At 38.1% G+C, this 26,769-nt stretch overlaps 2 protein-coding genes across 5 annotated transcripts in view; one reads left to right on the plus strand and one right to left on the minus strand.

Moving 5' to 3' along the window:
* Positions 1-11,145, minus strand: part of phkb (phosphorylase kinase, beta) — a 92,128-nt gene extending 80,983 nt beyond the window's left edge. For 2 of the 3 annotated variants that reach the window (XM_067495011.1, XM_067495012.1), the window contains exons 1-2: positions 11,042-11,134; positions 8,388-8,474 (exon numbers count right to left, since the gene is read on the minus strand). In XM_067495011.1, coding sequence (XP_067351112.1) covers positions 8,388-8,474; positions 11,042-11,105 — 151 coding nt within the window. In that variant the 5' untranslated portion in view covers positions 11,106-11,134. Of the gene's footprint in view, positions 1-8,387; positions 8,475-9,799; positions 9,903-11,041 lie in introns of all 3 variants that reach the window. The other variant, XM_067495013.1, reaches the window with a different exon arrangement.
* A 458-nt stretch (positions 11,146-11,603) lies between these two features.
* The window catches only part of itfg1 (integrin alpha FG-GAP repeat containing 1), a 123,720-nt gene continuing 108,554 nt past the window's right edge, over positions 11,604-26,769 (plus strand). Inside the window, exons 1-6 of one of the 2 annotated variants that reach the window (XM_067495018.1) lie at positions 11,604-11,838; positions 12,119-12,203; positions 12,406-12,533; positions 13,315-13,372; positions 15,890-15,967; positions 16,086-16,180. In XM_067495018.1, the coding sequence (XP_067351119.1) occupies positions 11,661-11,838; positions 12,119-12,203; positions 12,406-12,533; positions 13,315-13,372; positions 15,890-15,967; positions 16,086-16,180 (622 nt within the window). In that variant the 5' untranslated portion in view covers positions 11,604-11,660. The remainder of the gene's footprint in view (positions 11,839-12,118; positions 12,204-12,405; positions 12,534-13,314; positions 13,373-15,889; positions 15,968-16,085; positions 16,181-26,769) is intronic. The other variant, XM_067495017.1, reaches the window with a different exon arrangement.

Consider the following 26,769-nt stretch of genomic DNA (forward strand, 5'->3'; position numbering starts at 1 on the left):
ACACACACACACTCCTGCAGAAGTCCCCCCACTGATGACTGGAGGGATCACTTCATTTTTCATCAGAACATTATTCCGGTCCCAATGAGGGGGACGTCTATTCCGTCATTTCTCACAGAGAAAAAAAAGACAGACAGAAGGACAGAGATAGAATGAGAGATACGGGGAGACTGAGATATAGTACATAAAAGATGGACAACTGTTGTGTATGTGTGTGAGAGAAAGAGAGAAGAAAAAGACTCATAGTAATTGGTACTGGACAAGAGAGTGTATTGAGCAATTGAAGGGGACAGTCACGTGGCAGTGAGATCAATGGGTTGGTGGAGTGAATTAATAAACCTCTCAGGTACATACAGTACATGTGCATGTACGCGCACGTTTGTATTACTAGTGTGAGGACATGCACATAGCTCATTCTGTATGTAATCACAGTGTGAAAAGATGAACCCTGACTATAAAGTGGCCCATGTGCATTGACAAATGTCCTTACTGATTTATTCATTTCTGTGCCCTTGTAAGGACACTTTGTCTAAGCAGAGTAAATTAAGTGTAAACACACATGCATAGAGACACACGCACAGAGCACTGTCCTCTCGATTAATCTAGAATACGCTCATGCGTTAACAAATAATAGGACAGTGCCATTGGGTATAGGCTAATTTTGTTTGCGAATGTTAAAGGCTGTAAGATAAATTAGTCACCACATTCACCAAAAAGTATTATATACTGCTGTACTTCGAATCTGTGGTGAAAAAGATGGCTTTACGATAACTTAGCAAATCTAATACAGAACCTTTATTTCATTGTGCAACACTTATGAATATTGACTAAGCTTTACATTTTTAAAACACATTCCTTGTATGTTGCAGGACACATTTAAGCATTCTTAATAAATGGCCTAAATTCAACAGACCCCTTCTCAGATGTTGCCTGGAAACAAGGGTGTCAACAGAGGGAAAGTTAACAACCAAGAACGGGGCTTAAAAATCGATACAAATGTATGAAAGTCATCCTATATGTGACTACCATGGCAACTCTGGGCTTTGAATTTGAACTGGACACCTGACCACTCTTATTGGGCAGAATTGTTGGAGCTTAAATGAGTTTGTTGTTTTTGATTCCACACCATTCCACACAGCCTGCTTTCTATCCATTCTACAACCAGCTTTGATGTGTGTTTTTGGGTCATTGTCCCTTGGGAACACTCAAACGTGTCCAAGTTTTAACCAGCTTTGAAGTTTGAAGTTAGACTGAAGGATTCAGAGGTAAACCTGCTTCTTCATGCCAGGTCGACCGGCAGTTAAACAGCCACAAAGCATGACACTATGATTATTGTGAGGTACAGTGTTGTTGGGCGTCAAATTCCTCCTCCAAACATTTCTCTGGTCATTGTGGCCAATTCAGTCTTTGTCTTACCATAAAAGGCTGTTTCTTTTTTAACTAAAACCATAGTTAAGCGTTCATTTTTTTAGTGCAGGGATTTATTTCATGTTCCACGATGATGTAAAACGTGCTTTACTGTAGACAGTGACACTGATGTTCCGTCAGAAACCAGTTTATGCCAGACCTGTGCCTTGATGGTTGCGGAGTTGTTCCCAACCATCTGAACAAATGTCCTCCCAGCTGACTTGGATCTGGTTTGGGTCTTCTTCTTCTTCTACAACCTAACAATAACTTATTTATATATTCATGTGGAACTGAAGAACTAATGATTTTGGAATCTGCAGTTGTTTAAATGACTCCAAGAGACATTCCTGCTTTGGACAAATCTTCTATCCTCTTTCTCAGATTTGCACTGAGCTCTTTAAAAATTCCCATTGTACTTTGTCTTGGTTAATACTAATGCACAATGTCAAACAAACTCTTTTTTTTATTCAGCCATAGAGAAACCACCAGCTGTAGTCAATCACGATCGCTAACAGGAAGTTAGAAGGCCTTGGCACATTAAAAGACATTTCATAACTTTCAACAGCACTAAAATATTAATCTGAGTGGAACACTTGTGAACAAAGGAAGAGCGTGATTTCAAGACGCGACAGGGGGCAGGGGGCATATGCACTGAAATACACACAATTCTATATAACACATGTACAAGTATCGACTAACAGTCTGACAGCACATCCCACCACATCTACATGCATTATGAATAGGCACACATTGAAACACATGTTCATATACTTTTAACCTCCCTGATGTGTCACTAAAACCAACACACTAAACCGCTCTTTTGCAATTTAATGGCAGAAAACCACACACCAGTTAAACTATGCACCAAATGTATTTTCATTCTGCCTCAACACAAACATTCAGTTTGAACAAATAATTTAAAGCTCAACATTGCAGTGAACGTCACATCCATGATGAGTGTGAACTTCCAATTGAGACTGTACATTCCACTTTTTGATGCCTTGACTAAGAAAGAGTCAAACTCAAACGCAGTTATTTTGGATTATTGTAAAACATGACTAAAAATAAACTGCAGTCCCAGGTAAGATTACTATCCACACTGTCCAATGTCCAATCTTTTTCTCATCTACTGTCACTCAAGCTCATACAATATGGTAGAAAGCTCATAGGTTAAGCAAATCTGTCATGATAATATGTCAGATCAAAACATTGCAGCAACAATAAAACTGGATAAAATGAGGTGAGGTGCTCTGATATCACTCAATATGGAACAGTGAAGGAGTCAAGGTTTCATCTTGTGGCAAACAGTGCTGCAAAATTCATTATTAGAAGCCGAGCAAAAACAATAAGACTGCTGAACATTGTTCCGTCTCAGACTGCAAGTTTCTCTGGATGCAAATCAACTGTTGTTGGGAGTTTTCTGCATAGCTATCCATCAAGCTAATGTCCCACTAAATCAGCAGCTAATGTCTCAGACGCACACGCAGTATGCTCTTTTACAATGGGCCATTTCACTGCACTGACAGGGGAGAGAAAATGAGAGAAGATGATGAGCAAGAAAACAATACCGAGAGATAGATTGGAAGGAGAAAGAGATAGAAGGAGTAAGATGATATCTGTACAGTCCCACAGCATCTGCTATTGGAAAATATGGAAATCCACAAACTGTGATATTCAGCCTTCGTGCCAGTCCTAACAATAACTTCTCCGTCTACTTCTGCTGACAATGTCATAATGTTTCCTGCAATATAACAACTGTGACTTACTAGTTACAAATGCATTGGCCATAAAAAGCCACTGGTTTCAAAATGCTGACCAAGTAACAGCAGCACAGTACATATTTTATTTTATTCTCTGTTTAAAGAATCATTTATAATTGGGTGAAATATACATAATTTGCTTTTTTCTGAAAGCGAGATAAATCCAAAGAACAATGTCAGTGTTATGTCTGTAGTAAGTTCGAGGCTAGAGGTGATGTTTAGATCAGCTTAACATAAAGACTGAAGCCTTGGGCTGTTGATCATACAGATACCCTGTACTTCAAATTATAGGTTTATTAATTTTCCAATTTTTACAATGAGAAAGTTTCCAAAATGCTGACTTTTTACATTAAAAGTGTGTTTGATATGGCAAGAAGTTGTCAAGTGCTGAAAATAATCTGCTGTGTATTACAGTATGCTTTTTTAATGCAAGACTATAAACAGAAAGCATTAAGTAACTGTATCATTAAAGTTGAATTATTCCCCACATAATTACTGCATTTTGCACTCCAACTTGGTAGACAGTGGTTTGTGTGTTTATTTGAGCACATTACTCAGAATAAAAATTGGATTCCCTGGAATTATAAAAACATTTATTGTAGCTATAAGCATTTTTAAAGGTGATTTTTTAAACACATTTGGATGTGCAGTAGCTTATTAGCAATCAATCAGGGAAAATATTAACTGCTTATGACTTTTACTACAGTATTATTTTGTTTTTTTTCTGAAACAAAGTACATGAGAAAAAAGGTAAATACCATACAATAGGTAGATATAGTAACACTAGTAAAACAATTGAACTTCTCGTCTCTTACTTTCCTCCTGTAACTTTAGAACACAATTGCAGAAAATGGTTTTCTCGGATACTGATGAATTTTGACAGTAGTCTTTTTTTTTTTTTCTCAGGGATTGAGTCACTCAAATGTGACAAAACGACTTCCATCAGTGGGCTGATCGTTGCAAAAGATGAGGCAAGGGAGTGTGAGAAGTTAGGGGGAAAAAAATCAAGATAAAAAGCACAGAATGAGAGCAAACCAAATTAAAAACAATGAAAAAAAAAGGACTCAAATAACCTGTTTTTAAAACAACCTCATAATAATGAAAATGAAAATGAAAGGCCCATTTTCTCCATTTCCTAATCGGTGTGAGCCAGACGGCAGAGAGATAGTGCTTTCTGCCTCCAGTGTTATCAGGAAGCAGGGTCAATGGAGTGTGGCCACATTGCCACATAAATAAGAAACCATAGAGAGGTGATAGAGGGAAAGACGAGGGGAGAAAAAAGATAGAGAGGGGAAAGAGAGAGATGGCAGAGTGATGAACTGTGAGGTTAACTTTCCCCTGGTATTCTTTCCTCGATAACAGGAAACAAGTCCCCTATCACAACAGCAGCGTAGGCTTAATAGTGCCGTCTTTGACTGCGCTGGGGGCAGCTTTGCGACGAAACAAAACAAAAAGAAAAATCAAGAGAAAGGAGGAAAATTTTTGTTAGCGTCACCCCAAACCTCACCCCTCTCCACCCCTTTTTCTTCCTGAAACTGACAGAAAGCAGGTATATTGGCAGGGAGGTCTGGGTGCTGGCGATAACAATGTTGGCTTTGTTCCCCGCTAGAATTGGACAAGTGCTTCCAGCCGCCACCCAACACAACAATTAAACAAGCCCAGTGTTCAACGCTGCGTTTTCTGGCGGAGGCTTTTCTCCGTAAATCTATGGGGTTTCAAACGTCGCTGGTGCTGGAGGCAACGCTGCGCTCACTGATAGCAGCAAATCAGTTCCAAATGAGAGCTACGCCTGTTGCACACTAAGCTCTGTTTATTGTCTTCTGTTATTTTCCAAACACACATGCAGCCTAATGAACGCCCGGCAACCATACACCGATGACACGTAACACACACACACCGACGCAGGAGCACACACAAGATCCCCCGTCTTCATCAGGACAGGCTGGTGAACCGTTGTACCTGCCAGAAGTGTATTCATGTGAGAAAACCGTGCATCCAGCCCAAAATAGAGCATTCACACCGGCTGCATGAGCACTTCTAGCAAAACTGTAGTTAACAAAGCCTTAAGAAAATCTACTGCCTGAGCTGTTTTTCAAGTTCTCATAAAAGCCCGAAACAGATCTTTCTTGCTTTGATTATATGTCTTGTTAATACTGGTCATTGAAAACTCTCCTCCTTAAGTGCTTCCAATGGAAGTAATGGAGATCAACATCCACACTCCATGTTTTGTGCAAAAATGAATTCAAATGTGCATCAAAAGCTGAAGCAGGGCATGACTATCAAATTAAAATGTCTCTTCCAAAGTTAAACTCCTTTAAGTATAAAATTCCCTCCGATCTACAGTGTTTACTGTTAAATTCCAATGTAAGAAAAAAAGAAAAAAGAATGCTGCACACTTCGAAGGTACCTACAGTACTAAATAAAAAGGTTCAACCTTTCAAATGAGTAAAACTGCTTTCATATAAACTTTTAAGTACATTTCTGCACAGATGGAGGAGTGGGTATGTTGGCCCCTTTCACTTAATTGAAGAATTTCTATTGGGCCTGCAAGTACAATTTGTTTCATTGTGCATGTGGGCACCTGATACAACACAATTGAAGCCTATGAGCTCGTCCTTTAATGTAGGGGTTGTCGATCCTGGTCTTCAAGGGCCTCTGCTGGGCTTGTTTTCCGAGTAAACCTGCAGTACCCACTGCTGACTGCCTGGATCAGGTGTGCTCACTAAATCAGAACCTGGGAGATAACAATTTACTTTATCTTCCCCATTCTACCCTCATCTGAGATGGTATCTTTCAGCTTCTGATCGACATCATCATCAGTGGATAGTCGAAAAAGAGGCAGAGTAGAGGTCCTTGAGGACTTGGAATGAAAACTGCTTTAACTCAAGTGCAAAGAATGCAATGCTTTTTGTATCTTCTGTAATAGGTGCGAGTGTGTCCTAAGTAAAAAAGCAGCGGCAAGCTTCAAGTAAGACTGACAGTTGTGTAATTAAAAATATACACGTTCTTTCAATTCTGACAGCTACTGTACACACAATGCACAACGGCAAATCTAGCCACAGCTTATGAAACATGTCTGATTACACATCAGATGTCTTAAAAAGGAAGATAAATGACAATACGAATGCACCACAAGCTCTGTCCAAAAGCATCTCTGATATGCTATAATTGTTTTTGTTACCTCAAATAGAGCAACTGAGAAAAGCCTAGCTTTTGTCCACACTGGCAAAACCAGCCCTAATCCTCAAAGACATGCAGCATCCTGAGCTGTATTACCACAATATAACCAGAGGCAATTCATGATCCTGCCTTCTGCACACTAAACCCATCTGGTGTGGTGTGCCTGACCTATCCCCTTGTTCTCTGGCTCTACTTAAAATAAAAAAGGAGGGTAAATCTAGTGTGTCTTTTAAAAAAGGTCAAGCTATTCTCCAGCCACATCACTTCCCACCAAGGCTTGCAAAGAATTTACTGTAAAATTGTTGACCACAGGTTGAACATATAAGATTAATAATGGCTGCATTCAGTTTACAGTAGGTGTTGCATGTCAGGGCCCTGGCTCTGTGGATGCAGGCTCCCCGGACCACTGACCCGTCTAACTGAGTGAAACAGAGCTTAATGTTATTAGTTACACTGGTCCTCTTTATAAAGTGACAAGCCAAACCCTCTGCCACAACAGAAAAGTATAACATGGACAAATGGCCAAACAGATGTCCATTTGTAGTAGATGTACTGACATAACAGCACAAATTCTGACACATTAAACTAGTGTTTAATCATCTGCCATTTACAGTAATAGCTCAGTAACACAAACACTTTAGACAGCAGTATGTTTCAAATAGAATTCTTCTCTTAAAGCTACAGACAACCTGAAAACACAGCATTTGGCCACAGAAGTCCCCAATGCAGGAGTATAAGACCCTGAAAATTTTTAAAACAAATTCCAAAAAATGTAAAAAAAAAACTTGAAATGCTGGAATTTTATTTTAATGCTTGTCTGATGTAGATAGGTTTTTCTTAATGAATTGATAAAAGCAAGCATTTGAGGTTTGATATGTGCACTGTGCAGTCTTCTGTGAATGTTATGGGCACCTCACCAAAAATAATAGCAGGTGTACATACATATATATATATATATATATATATATATATATATATATATATATATATATATATATATATATATATATATATATATATATATATATATATATATATATACACATACATACATACAAGGTGGACATTCAGCTAATACAAATGTGCCTTTAACGTCAGAAATAAAAAAAATATTGATTTGTAAAATGTAAAAAAGTAAAAAAAGAGTGGCATAATTTGTATTGCCCTCATAAAATGTAATAAAAATTCACTTTAATTTCTGATGAAAGAATATTCCTACTAGCTGAATAATATAATGGAGTGAAGAGGTGCTGTCCAAGGCTCCTGGGACACAGACTCACTGAACAGTACTAGCAGCTTTTCATTTTAAGGGTTTCTGAGTGAGGCTCACCTTACTGACCAATCAGAGCAAGCCTGTCATTTTGACTTCATTTTTCGGATTTGTAGTATTCTTATTTATAGTTATTTTGCAATGGCTCATACGTGAAGGGCTGTGCAGAGCAGAGTCACTGATTTTAAGTCTAATCTTACCACCACCTTGATTCCCAGAAGCTCCATATTGTAGCTTTAGAATATTTAGTGCAACCAGCAACTGGAAATGATGGAGATGGAAATGTGACCATGGTATCTGATAGTTTTACACTGCTGATATATGTTTGAGTAATAAAGAACTATCAAGTCTACACAAATCCTGTGTATAGTTAAGGGACATGGCAGGGTTTTCTCGATCAATATAGTGTGACCAGAACAAATAATGTTTGCACAAGCTCCTGCTGTCTCCACCCTTGTTTAATAAAACTCCGACCATTCAGTGTAACAACACAAAACAAAACTACAGCTTCACCAGAATCCAGAGGAAGAGCCTCCAAAGCAGAAATACCCAGAGCATCCCTCACTTGCTTCACAATGCCAAGCACAGCCAGCTGTGTTCAGTGTGGCGCAGTAACAAGCAAAGCCAGAGCGCCTTTGCATGAAATTAAATTCAGGTCAATGCATGCTGGGTAAATGTTTTTACCTCTGGAACCCCCCATACCACACGTTTATCTTGCAAGAGCAGAACATTATGTTAGTTAATTAATTGTAGGTAATTTGTGTCTTTACCAGCATTGTAGTAGCGATCCAGCTTTTCCCACAGGGGTTCATCCTCACGTTGGAGTATGGACAGCTTAAGAGGTTCATAGATGGAACCTGGAAAAGAAAAAATCTGTTACGCATAAATGTATATTATGTTACTATTCAATTACTGACCTACATTTTCTAAAATGTATATGTCAGTTGACATTGCATCCTTTAAAACAGTCTTAGTCTTATCTCCTCTGCTTCATTACCATTATGCCTTTAAAAATAAATAGGACTGAAGTAAAATCAAGAACCATGGTTTAAATGTAAAATTACAAGGTGAGTCCTTAGTTCTTCAGTCTTGACACAATAGTCTTATTTCATACCAACATACACATGATAAATGTCTAGTTCGCTACATCCTATGAATATCTCTTTTCATCATTTGCTTATTTCCAATGAATATAAGGGAAAATAAGCGCAAGGCAAACAAAAAAATAGACAAATGCCATCAGTAAATTCTATTTTCTCACAACACGTCACAACGAGCTTAGCACATAAGCAATATTCAGGCCCAGAGCTAAAAACTCAAATGGTAATGTGACTTGCCACCAGGTATTTCCAAACATTTTCCTCATAGCTGAGAGACAGTCAGAATTTGAGGGAACCCCACCCTCCATGTGTTAGACTTTTCTCTATTTTCAGACACTTTTCACTTTGCTGAGATTTGCATTTTAATAGGTTCGACCTTGGGTCAATACCACAGGTGCTGAAAAATTCACATTCTGACTGAAATTAGCATAATTTCCATCAGCTTAAAAGTTGCAGGGGACAAAGCCAATCCATCTCTTTTTAAAGATAACACTAATAGAGCAGAAAGGGAGGCCAATATTCCAATTTTAATTTCTAACATGGGATCAAACATGGGGTGTCTGTGTTTGGCTTGTTTTAAACAATGCTATGACCAAGTTTACTATGCTCTCATGCTCTAGCAGTATTATGGACAAATCATTTATACTAAATGATTTCATTAATTCTTAACATTTCATATGGTACTAAACATAAGAAATACGTCATCAATTCAAAATAAATATCAATTTACGCTGGATTACTGGTAATGTTACTGTACATTATTTTGCAAAGCAGATTTTCCATGACAGCTCCAGTAGGAAATATTCTATCTAATCAGTTTTTTTTTATGATCACAAACCAATCTCTAAAGACTATGAGAAAAATGGGGAAATAATAAGCCATCTAGTTCCCAGCATATATAGGCAAACACATTTTCCCTTTGATCATGAAATAGGAAGGAAAAGGCTTCTGCCCAGATAACAAAATGATACCCTTGTGATCTTTCCTTGTCTCGTCCTTGGCCTTTTGTATGTGCTAGTATGTGTCTGTGTGTGTGCGAGTCTGACTGCACTGTTTTCCTGACATCTGCTGTTACTACTTACCCAATCTGAGAACTTTATGATGCCGGGCATTTGCAGCCACGGAAGCGGTCATTGTCAGAAGGTGAAATTAAGGCCAATCGTCTCTCTCAGCTAAATCACAAATCTACAGCAATTCACAGGAAGGGGTTAGTAGCAGAGAGTTAAATTTTAGACATGCACGAATTGACAATGAAGAACAACCTGGATGGATTGATTGATTATTATGAGTAACATGCTAAAAAATTACAATGCATCCCATTTGCTTAGTACTATAAGTAATTCAAACCCTTGATCGTGTCATGATGAATTATTATGACGCTAATGTGAACATGAGAAGGTTATAACCAGCCCCATCACAAAATTACCACAGAACTTTACTCCTTTTTGACTCCGTGATTGACACTTCTAAACACTATTGTTTCCAAATGTTAAATTGGTGTGATAAGTTAATGCTGCTGTCAAACTGGGAGGATGGATGCACTATATTTACTAAATTAAAATAATAATTCCTATCATTTGCTGTAAAATCATCATGTTTTCTTTCTCTACCTTTTAGCAGGTTGCAGTTACAGAGCTCTGTAACTAGTTATGAAACTACTCATGTACTTATGAAACTACGTGATGACTGATGGAGGAACGGGGTTATGAAATCCGCCTACCAAAATGTTACTATAACCAAAAAGGTACATGTGAAATAGCTGATAAAGTCTACTACAACTACAGTCACTCATATTAGGACTTATGATGGGTCTGAGGTACCCCAATGTGGGTCATTTAAGATAGGAAAGAGCTGTCCACAATCTATGGTTTTGTTTTCACAATCTTGTATGACTAGAATTAACAGTGTCCCTACTCCTGCTGATAAATAGCAGTAGCTGGGATGTTTCACTCCTGTATAACTCAACATCCTTTAAAGATTTAGAATTCACCCAAGTGTCAGGCTGACTACCAGCTAATACAGGGCCCTTTGGACAATACTCACACATTCTGAGGGCCAAACAGCAGAATCAACTGTGACTAAGATCTCACTCACAGTTACCTACTCTTAAAATAGCTCCTAAGGGCTGGACATTTAACGCTACACCTCTGACCTTTCAGGTTTGTACCGTCACTGCAGTGAACAAATGAACAGGGCAAATGAAGTCAACCTGAACCCCGTGTTCAATGGCTTTACAAACACACGATCTCACACAAGCACTGGCAAAACATAAACCATCGGCCGTGTCACACTGCACGATGCCATGCAAAGGTTATAAATCAGACCTGATCGTTTTGATCGGGCTTTGAATTCCAGGAGTTTCCAACCGACATCAGCCAGGCTCGCCATGTTTACAATGTGTAAAATTCACTACACATTTAAAGGATTTCCGGCGTTATCCTTCAAAGTAAAATCCAGGCAATATGCTCTCTAACGCCAATCCTTACGAACAACATAAATGTAAAGATTTATAGTGGGCTTTAGGAAAATATTTCCTTACTATTTATTTTCACTCAGTCGAAAATTAGTGACTTCTTAAATTGTTATTTTAATAATGTATTCACAAATAAAAATTACGCAATATATTCTGAAGGTACGCTTCCGTCATTTCCGACCAAGCCCTGGCTCACTCTCGTAGGTTTTTATGAGTTGTCAGCTGTCAAACCATTTGAAAGTACGACACTAACGTAAACCGGAAAACACAAATAAATCATTGCTCACTATTATTTAGTGCTCATTTCTTGCTCTTTCTTGCAGATTGAAAGTGGCGTTGCAAGTGTGTAAATTTAAAATAGATGTACAGTTGAAAGCATTGTTTAGAGTAAAAACGCTGCTACTTAACTCCGACGTAAAGCAGTGTGCCGTATTCCAGGTTTTGTTGTGAGGCAGTGCACTAGCAAGAGGATGTGGATATTTAATTTCAACATTTTTGTGTTTTTTTTACTTTTTGCGCGACAATACAGCACATTTGCGCTTCAGGATGTAACACTCGACCTTTTCGGTTCCGAAAATTATGGGACGGTGGCAGCCTTTGGAGATTTTAACTCGGATAAACAAACTGACATTTTCATTATCAGAGAACGTATGCTATTCTTCACTAACGCTACTTTACCTTCTGTCGTGTTAACGTAGTTAGTTTACTTGCACGAATATAGCGATTAACAATAGAATTTAAAGAAATTAAGGCATATTATAATGTCAGCATAATATTAATTTTACCACTCACTGTTATAATTTAAGGTTTGTCTACCGTAACATTATGGTTGTATGCTGTCGTCACAAGAAATCGACTGAACAGTAGTGGTGGATATTAAGTGAGCAATGATTAACATATTCTGTATGCCTGTGTTTCCTTATTTCAGAGTCTGAGCTGGTGATATTCTTGGCTGACTCGAAAGCACCTTATTTCAAGCCAAAAGTTTATATCACTAAAGAGATTTTGCCAAGGTAACAATGCGATTTTTAGAGCTTTATCATTTCAATTACCTCCACTCTCCCAAAGTGTGTTTTCATGGTCAGTACTGAAGAAGAGACACTTCTTTGTCTTTTCATTGTGGCTAGATTTACTCTAGAAGGCCAATATAAAAAAAAAAAAAAAACTATTTGTTATTTACTCTCATATTAATGCACAATATTCTTCCTGTTTCAGCAACACTGTCATAACTAGCATTGTTCCCGGAGACTATGATGGAGACTCTCAGATGGATGTGCTCTTTACTTCTCTCCACGAGTCCAAAACATCTATTTTTATCTTTTGGGGGAACAACCAGACATTAGGTACAGCTCCAACACTGAATGGGTGCTGAGATCCGGGGGGGAGGCGGGTGAATAATTCTTAAAAATACATACTGTAATCTCATTGGCCTCAGCTTCATATTTGTAGTAGTAATTCTCTTTATATCATGCAAAAAGTAAGCTGTTAGCATACAATCTGAGCTGGGCTGCCCTGCTGGATGTAAATACCCAGGTAGAGCAGACATTTGTCCCAGCAGACATCATTAACCGTTGCATTACATTGCATATTAGTTATTAGACATTTTATTGCAATGTAATCATTAATATTCTTAGTTGTCTGTTGTAAAAAATGTATGTGAACCTTATTCGTATGGAAATAACAACAATAAAACCACATGCAACTTTTCCATTTACATATTTAAATTTACATTGTAGTCTGGAGTACAATGTTATACTTTATGGGCAGTACCTTAAATGGGGACCTAACAGCATCAGAGTCAGTCATTCATGTGTGGTTTTGCCAATTTACTTTTGTTCTAAAACACAATGCTACAAAAATATATACTAGTACAAACATATTCCAAATAAAGAATTTTGAATATTTTTTGTATTTGTTAAAAAAATAATTAGCAAGTATTTATCTATGAAACTTGTAGTGTATTTTATACATTGTACAATTATTGGGGCTTTAGTCATCTGTGAGATATGCATAAAAAAGAAAGCCTCTTGCTGATAAAAATATTAACTGTTTTTCATGATTTGACTAGCTCACTGATTATTCTTTTTTTTTTTTTCTGCTGTTGACTATGTTAATGTTTTGCAGATATGAGTGGGTGGCTCAAGCTGAACAAGACTTTTACAGATCAACCTCTTGTAATGGAGTAAGTATTAATGTTAGTGGTTATCTAAACATATACTGTACAGCAGACATGAAAAGTATTTGCAAAGAAACAGGAGCAGCTTTACTTCTTCAGACTTATTAAGGCCAGGTAACATCAAATATTGAAAGATTAATGCATATAATAAACTTATATAATATAATATAATATAACATAACATAGTGTATATTTATAGATGCTTCTACCATTAATAATAAAGTAAGTAAGTAAAAAAAGTAATCATATATTAATTTAATAAGTTATCAAAATATAGGTCATCTGAATTAATAAGTCTTTATAACTCATCTGTGATCGATAAAGAAGAATTACAGTCATATTCACAGAACTTAACCATGTTGCGATGGACTATGGTGAACAACAAAGCATCCAGGAGAGTTTTATGGCGTGACCTTGGAAGATAAATTATATATATGGGCAAGAGAAAAATAATCATTAATGTCTCCAGTAGGCTCCTCTTTGCTAAAGTTTGACTGTGATATCAGAATCAGAATCAGAGTATCAGAATCATTTGTTTAATTTGTGTTTCTTGTGAATTTTAAGTTTTGAAGAACACAAATTTAGGATTAAGATACAGTTTTATTTTTATTAAAAGTGAATAAAGATTCTCCTTCTGTGCTTTAAGCTCTAGACATATGCTATATATTTCTCTTCATAACCTTTACTTTATGTAAGTTGCAATTTGAGATGAGTTGGATCTTTAGTTGTGTCATGTAATAATCTATTAAAATTAAATTAAATTAAATCTGTTTATGCTTTGCTCTAAATGTCAGGGGCTGATCAGTTGAGTTATGTACTCGACACTGTCTTGTAAAGAAGTTACAGGTTCTACTAACAAGAGAAAACGAGATAATCATCTGCAGATTATACCTACATCACCAGATCATGCTTTGTTAAAAGGAGTTATTACGAGGTGTGTATATGAGCTGCTCTTGTAGAGGCCCATATAACGGTTACCTTAAAAAGAGCAAATAGAGCCCCTATACTAGTAGGTGTAATATTTCTCTGCATATAAAAAATGCTGTTAGGCGTTCTCTTCTACACTCAACATAAAGTCCGATGGAAAATAAAACTTTCCTGTTTGTTGCTTAAAAAATGTGACAGTGGCTTTAAAGCTCCTAAACTAGCTATCTGTCTCTAAGCCGGGTTCCACTATGTTTAGTTCACCCAAAAATTCTACAAAAAAAGATGGTTCACCTGCTCGCTAAGCCTGCTAGCAACCTGTTGCACAGTCAGGCACTTCCAGTACCAAAGAAGAAAAACCAGCAAATTGACGAGACTAAAACTACTTATCTTAGGGCAGATTAGTCGTAGGTTAGGGTGGTAGATTAGGGTCTATGTTTCAACCCCAAGGCCCAGAATGCAAAGTGTTTCACACTAAGTCTTATTTTGTCTAAATTTATTAAGAGGTGCAGCATGGCCATCTTGGCAAAAGGTATGGGTGTTTTCTCTTGCTGCATTTTATCCAGTCAGTTGGGTGAGAGAGCAGTGTACTTTATCAGACACACATAACTGTAAAGATTAGATCCTGAAGCTTGCGAGTAGTCAGAAATGACTGGATATCTTTAAATTGGTTCAGATTACAGAGAAGGGAAATGTATACTTACAGGAAAATAGGCTTAATTTTCTCCAGAATCTACTCCTCTGTCTTGGGATTTAACCCTACTGTAACTATACACTGTAGTGCAGTGAATGACAGCCACTTGCTTTTTCTAAATTAAGGTAATAAAATGTTCAAAGATAAGTGGACACAACCATGCATTCACTAGACCTACAGCACACAGCAAGTACAGTAAAAATGTTCTTCTGTTGTAAAAAGTCAATGAAATCTTTCTAACTGAAAGCTACAAAAACATTAAAGACTCCTGCCGAGTCTCACTGTTGGTTTTTAGTTGAATTATATAGATATAAACCACTAAGAATACTTTTATAAAATTACAATATTAAAAAACATAATCACGATTAGAATTTCTGCTACAATTGTGTAGCCCCAATCAGGTGTGGTTACAATTCTATCTTTATTATAAAATAGTTAATTTCAGATGTATTTGTAAAGAGGTTGTTAATGTGTTGCACAGGGTTTAAAATGAGGTTTTTACCTATGTTGATGATAGTAAAATGAATATGCCCTCGTTTTTAGTATTGCTTGAGTTGCATCAATGTGGTTTAGATATGATTTAATAAGCCACCATAGTTTACTGTTAATGTACTGTGCTCTAAGTTGGTACACACTCTATAGTTGATTGATAACCAACTTGTAATCCCAAATGGATATGGACAACATAAAAAGCTCAGTACATTACAATGCAAGACCACTGCTGCCTATGGCCTTAGTAATCATGGAGGTGGTTGTAGTCCTGTTAACGGTGACGGTAACAAACATTAAACACGATAAGGAAGTCGCAGAGCTGTGGCAGTAGTGTGACAGTATTGTAAAATGTGGGTATGTTGTTTGTCTAATATGTGGATTTAATTCTAATGGAAAAAAAAACTTTCTCACAGTTTCAATGGGGATATGATCCCAGATATTTTTGGAGTCAATGAACAGCAAAGTACTGAGGTCTGCTATCTACGCCAAAGGTAATGTGCTTCTCAAACTCACTTATAAATACCGCCTTTTATTTCCTATCCTCACACACTTGTTGAAATATGGAGTATTTAGAATCCGATTTTGCTTTGTGGTTTTTCTTTCTTTTAGGAGCCCAATGTGCCAGAAAGCTCTGAGTTCGCCTGTCAAGATGCGTGTCCCTCACTCTAATGCTTTCATTGACCTTAACAAGGACTTCACTGCGGGTGAGTCTTTGATGTTTAAGTATTCTCTAACCATGAGAGGCATATACTGTATAAAATTCTCTATACTGTTTAAAAATCTTTGCATTCTCAGTATTCTATTCTGAGAACCTTATTTGAAATGTTCCCTTTTTAATTTGAGAGTTCTACAGAGTAAACGGGGACATGTAAGAGCTAAATCTTTGCATTTGTAGGAAGAAAACAATTTGAAGGCCAGTGCTTTAAACTGGAGAGGTCATGTGACATTGAAAAAGTGGCAATTTTGCAGTAGTGTATATAGCAAATTGTATAAAAGACGACACATTTTAGATCTGGGTTGAAGTCTGACAAACTAAAAAAGGAATGCAGCATAACCAGCACTCATACAACAGATCCTTTTAGGTAACCTTGGGGGTTGGTTGTTGAGTGTAAGTCATTCAGTTGCTTGATGCCCTCTGTGGACCACCATGCTTTTGGTCTATCTTTTAAACCTACTCTCCAAAGCAGTACACTATAAAGTCTGAAGTTTAATCTGCAATGCCCTACCAAAGTGCAACTTGAAGCCATTGTAGAATGGGCCATAGTCTATTTTTTAATTTCACACCAAACAGCTTTATGGTAGTCGCAAGAGTTCCGAGCTTGAAATGTGCCTCTGTCCACACTCAGAAGGTGCAGTCACAGCTAATGCCTCAGTATTCACGCACTACTTAGATAGCTGGCTGGATGTACTGCCTTCCCCATGTAGTAGTTACAGCAGTCTTTATAGATGGTCACCTAATTTCCGACACTATAATGTTTGGGACACATGGATTCACAGGTGTTTGAAGTCGCTCAGGTGTTTTTAATAGCATGCTGCCTGTCTAAGAGAGCTATTTTCCTTCAGCCCTTTAATACCTTTCTAATGTTATTTAATGCCTGGTTCATAAATTATCTTCAAACTCGTGCTGACCTCTGTTCCTGTAAGAAAAGTCTCCTAGAAGGCAAAAGTGGTCTAGTTAAAATTCACATTGCTTCGTGAAGTGTGTTCCTGAAGTTTTCCAGAGGAAACTCGAGGAACTAGACAAAAGATCAAAACGCGTATTTAATGCCTCAGATTTTCAAGTTGACTAAGAGAGAATGGAATAGCCATTTTCTTCACCAGTGAATGGAGAAATCACCCCGTTCTTGTTTTACAGCATCTCACTCCTGTCCTTCTGCCCGCTAAGTGTATCGCTGTCATTTAGACTTATGGGAGGATTTTTTCCTCTCTGGAAACTAATCCTAATGTTTAAGGTAATCAGAGAGGATTTAGTCATGTCATACCCACTGCAGGTATCTTTTTGTGTCATGTGGTTTTATTCCCAGGGCTATCATAGTTTAACCAGAGCAGATATTTAATTCATATTTAATCTGTTTAGGGATTAAGTCAATAAACTTGCAGTTTTTGTGGCAGATTTAAAAAAATAAAATAAAATCTTGTTAGCAGTAGTTTGGTGTTTTGGAGTTTGTTTTAATGACTATTTTAATGAATGTATATATGTCTGCTGTGTTCTATCACTCCTGCCTCTGCTTTAGGAATCACCTCTTTTTTTACCCCTGTCCATGTACACACCCACACACACAAACACACATGAATAGTGATCATTAAATCACTGTGACCTAAATGTGCTCATCTGCATTCAGTTTGCTCTAGGTGAATGTGCAGGTACAAAGGCATGATAAGAAGTACCAGTGGGGGGAAAAAGCATCTGATGGATGTCAGATTTTGTGGCTGCTGCCATCTGTAGGGTCATGCAGATGGATGGAGAGACAACAGAAAAGTAGACAGGAAGTGATAGAAAAAGAAAATGGAGTGTAAGAAGATGAATAGTTTGAAATAATGGGAGCTCAGCTCACTGTCTGCTGTGACCACCTGTTCCTCTAAGCGGCACCAGCTGGAGCATCACAGACCAGCTTAAGAAGGGAAAGAGTGCGTTTTGAAGGCATTTCGGTTGCTGTTAGTTAGCAAGTTTATTGCTCTGGCTTAGATAACACGTAGTAAGCTTGCAATTTTTAAAGTCAACAACAAATGTACTGTGATTGTCACACGGAAGTCTACCTGTCACTTGTGAGGCCACCTGTCACAGCAAATTCTGTAAAATACTTTTGACTCTGTATTTGTATGCTGGTTCATGTTTACAAATCTCACCCACATACCCATGTATGTTGAGAGTGCTGTGCTGACATTTTTGTCTTCTCCATCAAATCAGAATGACTTTAAGCATAGTGACAAAGCACGTTATTTTTTTGCCATTTGTGTTTTTTGATCGTCAAATATCCAAAATGGGTCTAAATTTGTTGGCAAACTTTTGCTTTACGAAATGTTGATGCATATCTGATTAGCTTTTTTTCAAAACTTGTGTTTGTATCTCTAATTTGCTGTCACATAGAATTAATTGCCATTAGACTATCCCCATGCTAACCTGGTGCAACAGGTTTAGTTTCTCTTTAGATCAGTTGCATGTCTAGGAAAATCATCTTGTGGAAACAGAATATCGCTTATTAAGTTTTCTTACCCACCTCTATATTCACTATATTGCCAAAAGTATTCGCGCACCCATCCAAATAAATGAATTCAGGGGAACAGAGCAAGGTCCATAAAGACATGGATGAGTGAGTTTGGTGTGGAAGAACTTGACTGGCCTGCACAGAGTCCTGACTTCAATCCGATAGACACCTTTGGGATGAATTAGAGCAAAGACTGCGAGCACTGTGTATTATGTATTTCATAAACACACTCCTAAACCTCGTGGAAAGCCTTCCCAGAAGAGTTGAAGCTGTTATAGCTGCAAAGGGTGGGCCGAGATCATATTAAACCCTATGGATTAAGAATGGGATGTCACTAAAGTGCATATGGGTCTAAAGGCAGGTGAGCGAATACTTTTGGCAATATAGTGCAGCACCACTGCCTAAATACATGCGGGTTTAATAATATTGCAGATGCCACTCAATCGTTTCCCAAACCATTACTTCCAAATGCCCGCAAATTTCAGTCAGTGCCTCACTTATAGCTAAAACCAAGGTTCATTGCCAGGGTTATTAGATTTCGGTGGAGCAGGTAGTTTTGTGCCTAATAATCTGCCAACCTTGTATATTTTTACAACACTGAAACAGAGAGTACTCCACATTACATTACAGCTGTTCACAATCCCCATCGGCAATGCTTATTCTCCATTGGCAATGCTTATTCATCTTTATTGTGTGCATTTGCATTTACCCACTAGGTTTATAGTTTTACAGTGTTTATTAATGTTCTTGCAGAAATGTAGCAAAAGTTATCTGTTGCACCTCTTGCCACATAATTGTGGAAAAGCTTGCACCAATTAAAGGTGCCTTTAAAAAATTGTTAATATTAATGGCTATACAATCACACTATGAATGCACATTAATCTTAATTCATCTTAATTAAGTCAAGCTGCAGTGAGTTGCTGTGGGGAATAAGTGTGGAAAACTTGCAAATTGCATAAATGGAGAAAAAGTTAGTTAAAACTTATTTGAAATACACGGGATTGTATATGCTCATGCAGGACACAGGGTTTTTGTGTAATGATAAAATTCAGTTGAGTAATCTGTTTTTGGTCCTTCAGCTAATGGGACCTAACATTAAGTCCAGGTGGCACACACCTTAATAAACAAGGGCTTGACTAGATCTAGTTTTAAAAAATCAACTATTAATCACAGGACAACGTAACATGGCAAGCTACAAGGTAGCAAAACATATTCAAGACTAATCTTTCAGAATTGTAATAGGAAGTCAGTAAACTGTGGTTTGTTCCAGCAAGGAAATCTATAAGTGTCCCCTGTTTCACCTACAAGTACAGTAATATAGTAATGTGTTTGTTAGTGTGTTCCAAGGAGGGTGAGGTTTGTTTCAGGGCTGTGTCACGACTCCAATCTCAGTCCAGTGTCATAGCTGTAAACAGTCTCCTGGTGTAGTATATTGGCTGACCTCACCACATCAGCCCTGCCATTGAAAGAAAGTCTGGAATTGTTTCCTGGCCAGTGTCAGGGCCTCATTTAGCCTGCCTATTGGACTCTCCTGCAAACCAACCTGGCGGCAACATGCTACATATGTCTCGTAATCACTTTTGCTACTATCAGCCTCCTACAGCCAGTCTCTTCAACAGCAGTGCATTCACAACAGCTCTCTGTTTTTAATCTTTTGTTTCCCAGTTATTTGTGTCTGTCCATTGAGAGATTTCACTTCTCTTTATGTATAAAGAGAACTGTGTCTGGATAAAATATTACCTGCACGTAAGACAAGTCTAGGGAAACATAGTTTGTCACCCTTTGCACAGATCCTCAGGGTTTTCCTCTTTATAGAGTACATCTTGCCAACATTAGTGAGAACCTGTAAAGATTGTGGACATGAAAAAAATGTAAGTAGAGAATATTTCTATCTTTTCTTTGTATCACAAGAGCAAATATGTCATTAAACATTGAGCTACTAATTAGCAGTAATGCTGCATTTGCATGGCAGCCAGGAGGTTGAGCTTAATACAATAAACGGCTGATGCTACCAGGTGGTTCAGTAGTCATCAAATCTTCTGTACTCATCAGAACCATATGACCACACGTGACATGTTCTTATCATTTAAATAAGTCTTTGGTACAGGATCACACCAATGTGCGAGAGCCATTTGACATTGTGTCAAATCAGTAACAGCACCTGCTAGGCAAGAAGCCGTCCAAAGCATGATAAGAACATGTTTTAGGGAATAGCTAGTAATTGCAAAGTAATTATAGATGCCATTTTGGGCAAAACATTCACAAAGACAGCAATACTGTCATATGGATCCATTGCTAGGCAACGGGAATGGTAATGCTCTGTGCAGCATCCAATTAAAGTAGCTCTGTGTCGAAGTGGCTTGTTGATTGCCTGACTAAGAATACGGTGGTGAGGAGGGAGACTGAGGGTGAACCAGATTTGCCTCTTAACAAGGGTGGCCAAGAAGAATTGATTATTCAGGGATTAAGTTTACATTTGGATGGTAAGGTGAGGCGTTTTTAATAGCCATTTTGGTAATCAAGGAACTATCACACAGAGAGAGGTTCACCAAGAGAAAAGAATATTGCCAGAATTTTAAATAATAGCCATGGCAATGCCATTCAATAATAACAATAATGTTTTATTCTCTTAATCTAGGATAGAGAGTATCTTTTGCTGTTCCCCCCCTGTAGTCCAAGGGGAGCACTCATATTAGTCTAGTTCAGACTTAAAGTGATTGATAACCAACAATCAAAATGAGTACATTACAAGCGGGCTCATAAATAAGGACCCATTAGACAGGCAGCCTGCATCACTGCCCATCACTGAGACTAAAATAAGTTTAAGCACATACTCCACATGCATTGATGTCTTGCGAAATATAAACAAATACATTTCAATGATAATGGATGGACTTAATAGAAAATTGTGAAAAAGGGGCCTGTATGATATGTTGGAAGTCGTTTTGCTTTTTTTTGATCATAGACAGACTGACAACAACGGGACAGTGTTTCTGTAAAGTAACATTTCTCCAGCTACATAAATGCAACCATTTCAGCAAGGTTTATGGAATAACTTAGTTTTTAGGAGAAATGGAAAGTCATGTATTGAGGATAGAAGGCTAAAACGAAACACAATTTTTTTTTTTCAGTCTTTTCAGTCTGAACATTCCAAGACAGAGAAGAACAGTACTAAACCCCCGGCAAATACGTGTAGCCTACATCTTCATTAACACATCAGTTGCATTCACTGTTGTTGTCACATTCTAATTTACCCATTTTAAAGAGATTTGGAGTGAGCTCACAGGCATTTCAGGAGCGCCTGGTGCAATGCGCCAGCCCTTTGAGGTGTGTTGTTTGTAACATCTCCGCCTTTAGGAAAGCTGGAACATCGTCAAACGGGCAAGAGAGATGCTTCCTCTATTTAGGTAAGCATGGGTGTTTTTGTAGATAAATGAATAATAGGAATAAATGAGGCAGAGCATTTCCTCTCTGATGTGTACAGCACTGTGACTGTAGCCTGAGGTTATACTGTCTCCCCATGTTCCCAAAATAAATTCCCTTGTCTACCAGAAAACTACACGGATATGTATTTGATGATAAAAATGTCTCACCGACTGGATGGATAGAAGTTGACAATCGTGAACCCCATAGAATGAAGCACAATGTCTTTAAAGGTCCCCTCACATTACCCTAGCACCACATTGGCACATTGGCATTTGTGATCACAGCCACATCCTCTAATATAATCACTACCAGTAATATAAAGCTGACCAGATATGTTTGTTTAAAAGGTGCTACTGCTGAAGACTGATCATGGTAAACTTAAATTAAACTTGCAGTATGCTGATGGTGGAATTTCTTTCAAACATAACGTATTTTTATAACTACAGTCTCATAAAGCTGTTAGCAGGGTTGCAGATTTATTGACATTGTTTGCCTTCATTCAGGAGTTAGGAAAAGTGGAGAATATTTCTGTTTCTGCAGCCTAGTTGGTTATGGTCACAAAGGTTCTTGGTATGCACCTTTAGACCTTTTCTATGTATTCACAAAAGCCACAAACTTGGTTTGCACAATTCTAGTAGGATTGGCTATTAAACAGACATTTTTCTGCAACAGATTGTTGCAGCCTTTTAAAATGAAGTAATGTTCCCTGTCAATATGATTGGTTTACCCAAATAGTCACACATAGACACACCTCTGTGTTTAGTTTAATAGAGTGCATGTTCCACTTCATGTGGGCACACTGCGATGCAGAGACACACTTACATGGTCCCTGTCCATGGAATGAGCTTTCCAATGCCTGCTAGAGCAGTTCTCTGAGCAATTTCTATTTACACACATACACACACTCCATCCTATTTTGCTAACAACACTTTTTTTATGCTGTGTGTGTGTTTGTGTGTGTGTCTGAGGGTTTGGACATAATCCTCCCCATAGCTACTGCACCTACGTTGTTCCCTGTAATGGTTTTAGGAGATTATTTCTTTTGGGAATAGCTTCATTCTATATTGGTGTGTTTTGCCATGCTCTCTGAATGAGCCATTTTGAAAGATCAGAGTGAAAGTCACATAGTGTGGAGTAGAGCTACATATTGGCTTAGAGATGGATTTATTCTGTAAAGCATTTTACTTTGTTCCTGGCCGGAATTCTACAGTTTATCTGAAACTGTGTGTGGTGGTTATTTGAGGGAGGGTGTGTTAATGTAATTGTGTGGCCATCGGTTTATTAATGTATTTGTATATGTTTTGCCAGCCTTCATTCTTTATTGAAAGTGCTGCTACAAAGTTTCCAATCCAGCCATATTGTAATCTCTGAAAGACAAAAGCATGTCTGAAGAAAATATTGCAACCCTCTCCGGCCCTGTCAGACATTTTAACTGAGGGGGAAAAAATTGATTGTCATATTTCACTGCATTAACAAGTGAAGTCTGTGTGTGATGGCTCAGCTTACCCTGACGGTTCTTTCAGCCAACAAGGTAGCAGCAAAAATGTATTTTTTAAAGCTTTTCTTCTGCTCCTTCTTTTGACACTTCTGTAAATCGTCTTTGTGGGCTCTGGGCAAGTTTGGCAAAGCTCGTTTTACAGTCCGCTGGTTCCTTGCTAGCAGACAGACAGGGCCACATATCAATAGAGGTGGCCAGTTAAGATTTGGCTCCATCCCCATATAGTCCCCTCTGTCCTGTGCCTCTATAAAGGACATTCTAGCACTGTGTTTTTTGAAACATTCTGAAAAGCTTGTGTAGTCATGTAAAGGAACATTACAGAAATTAAATCAATACAATTTTCTGGCAATATAGAGATTACAAATGTTAATTTGATGTTGCCCGTACTGCCCCCACTGTAATGCCTGCTGTGACTATGACTCTTTAAAATGCTTTAGTAACTTTAATAAGTTAAGGTTGGAACTACCCCTATGTAAGCAAATTATGATTTGCTGGCACATTTTATTCATGGAAATACTAGCATGGAATGTATAATTATAGCAAATATATCCTTTGTAGAAGAGCTCTGTGGCCTCAATAAACAGTGTCGATGATTTTTTTAAAACTTTTTTTAAATACATATAATATATATGTATTATATAAATATTAATCAACCCATAATTTATTTACAGTAGAATATAAACAACATATCAGATGTTGAAACTGTAACATTTTGCCATTTCATCGAAAAATTTAGCTCATTTTGAATTTGATGGCAGCAACACATCTCAAAAAAGTTGGAGGGGGTGACGTTTACCATTGTGCAGCATCCCCTCCTCTTTTAACAACTGTCTGTAAACGTCTGAGGAGACCAGTCACTAGAATTTAGAAGAGGACTGTTGTCCCATTCTTGTCTGATGCAGGATCCTAGCGGCTCAACAGTGCTGGGCCTTTGTTGCCGGATGTTTTGTTTTATGATGCGCCAAATGTTTTGGGCGAAAGGTCTGGACTGTAGAAAGGCCAGTTCAGCACCCAGACTCTTCTCCTGTGAAGCCAAGCTGTTGTGATGGATGAAGTATGAGGTTAAGCTGCCCGTGCCATAGGCACTTAAGCAACACCAAATCATCAGAGATGCAGGATTTTGAACTGACCACTGATAACAAGCTGGATACTCCCTCCTGTCTTCAGTCTTCGATGCTAAATAAGTCACTTTCCCCCGTACATTTTTTAAAACTCAGATTGTTGTGAATTAGTTGCATGTGTCTTTTCTTTTCTCCCCCACCCAACTTCTTCATCTTCATTGTTACAAATATACTTGGAATATATACTTGGATTCCCGTAACCATGTTTTTTAAGTGCATGTAAACATTGTTTTATCTGATTACCCAAAAAAGTTGATTTCTCCAGAGTACTCCTATTACTTTAGTACATGTAAATAAACAGTTGATTGACGGGTTATTCTTTCCTGCTAAGATCAAGGATCTACCCTTACTTATAACATTTAGTGAGTACTTTCTCACTATTGCATTTGAATTAATGCTTGAGTAAAGTTGGGAATTTTTCCTCCAACACTGGGGATTAAACTTTCATTCTTTTAATTGTTGTCGTAACAATGAAGATGAAAAAGTTGTGACGAAGAACACGTTTACTAATTTCTCAACCCTATTTTCAGTTACAACTTCAAATAGCAATCAGATATCAATAAATTGGACGTCTGCACATTTTAATAATATGCTCTCTTCTGTTGAAGGCAAAGTATCTGTTTCACTCATGACAGCAGTGACATTTCCTTGAGAATGCCAGAATCCCTCCCTCCATCAGGCTGAGGCATGCATCAGGGATACTGACAGAGGAAGCTAATCGATGTAAACTGACGAACCCAGAGGGTTTGACTGACAAATATCTATGGACGAATGACCATAGTAGACTTAAACACACAAGTACATGCACACATTTGGTGCTTTCATCCTTCTCATTTTGCCTCATTACTGTCAGCTTCATTCAGACTGTGTCACTCACTCACACAAACACACACACACACAAAAACCACCAACAAAAACAACAATTCAACCTGGACATTTACGGCCTTAACTGCACATACTGAACAGTAAGATCAGTCACCATGGCGGCCTCCCCTAGAAACCCTGAGAGGATAGAGCACATGACTGTGTGTTTGTGTGCATTTGTATGTGTGTGTGGGTGTATATGTGTGTCTCTTTGACAGCCAACAGGGGATAGGAGTCACAGCTTGTTTGCTGAGTAACAGGCTAACAAATAACCTGCTCAGGGACATTCGACACGTGAAAAAAATAGAGGAGCAGCTATGTGTTGATCTTTTTCTTTCTGTTCTTTCATCACACTGCCTGTATTTCTTTCTCTTCATTTCAGTTGGTTCCCATATCCATCTTTCCTATTTTGCTTTCAACCTCTTGTGTTGCACTCTTACAATTTATAAATTTTTTTACCCAAATTTCACTCTATGCTACCCTGCCAACACATGCAGACAACTGTAATGGCTTGCGGCATGAATGAGGAGTGAGGTGACAGTACACATGGACAAACACACACAGCATAATAGACACTAATGCAGCATCCATGGTGCAGGCTGTCACATCCACTCTGCACTGCAGCCTGGATAAACCACCACTACTGCTGCTGCAAGGCCTTTTACAGGTACAAGGATGGGGTGTAATCCTGCTTCTGCTTCAACTGTTGTCGGCCTCCGATTGCCTTTCTAGACTAAATAAAGGCTGGACATGTGAAAAGCACTGAATTCTATACTTTGTAGAAGCCCCTTTTGGCAGCAAGTACAGCTTTTAGTATTTTTAGGTAAGTCTCTGCAAGCTTCTCACACTTGCATTTGGGCCGTTTATCCCATTCTTCCTGACAGATTCTCTCAATCTTCTCAATCAGATTGGATGGTAAGTGTATGTGAACTGCCCATCTGCAGCAGGACTCTCCACAGATGTTTAAAGGGATTTAGGTCTTACCTTCGATGGGAGCACTGAAGACACAGAGAATTGTCCTGAAGCAACTGTCTTGGCTGTATGCTTGGTGTCATTGTCACGCTGAAAAGTTTCATCTTTCACCCCAGTCTCGGACCGTATGCCCTCTGGAACAGGTTTTCTTGAAGAATTACTCTAGATTTGGCTGCATTCCTTACTTCACCCCTGATCAGTCTCCC

Source organism: Channa argus, chromosome 2 (assembly GCF_033026475.1).
Source record: "Channa argus isolate prfri chromosome 2, Channa argus male v1.0, whole genome shotgun sequence".
Lineage (NCBI taxonomy): Eukaryota > Metazoa > Chordata > Actinopteri > Anabantiformes > Channidae > Channa > Channa argus.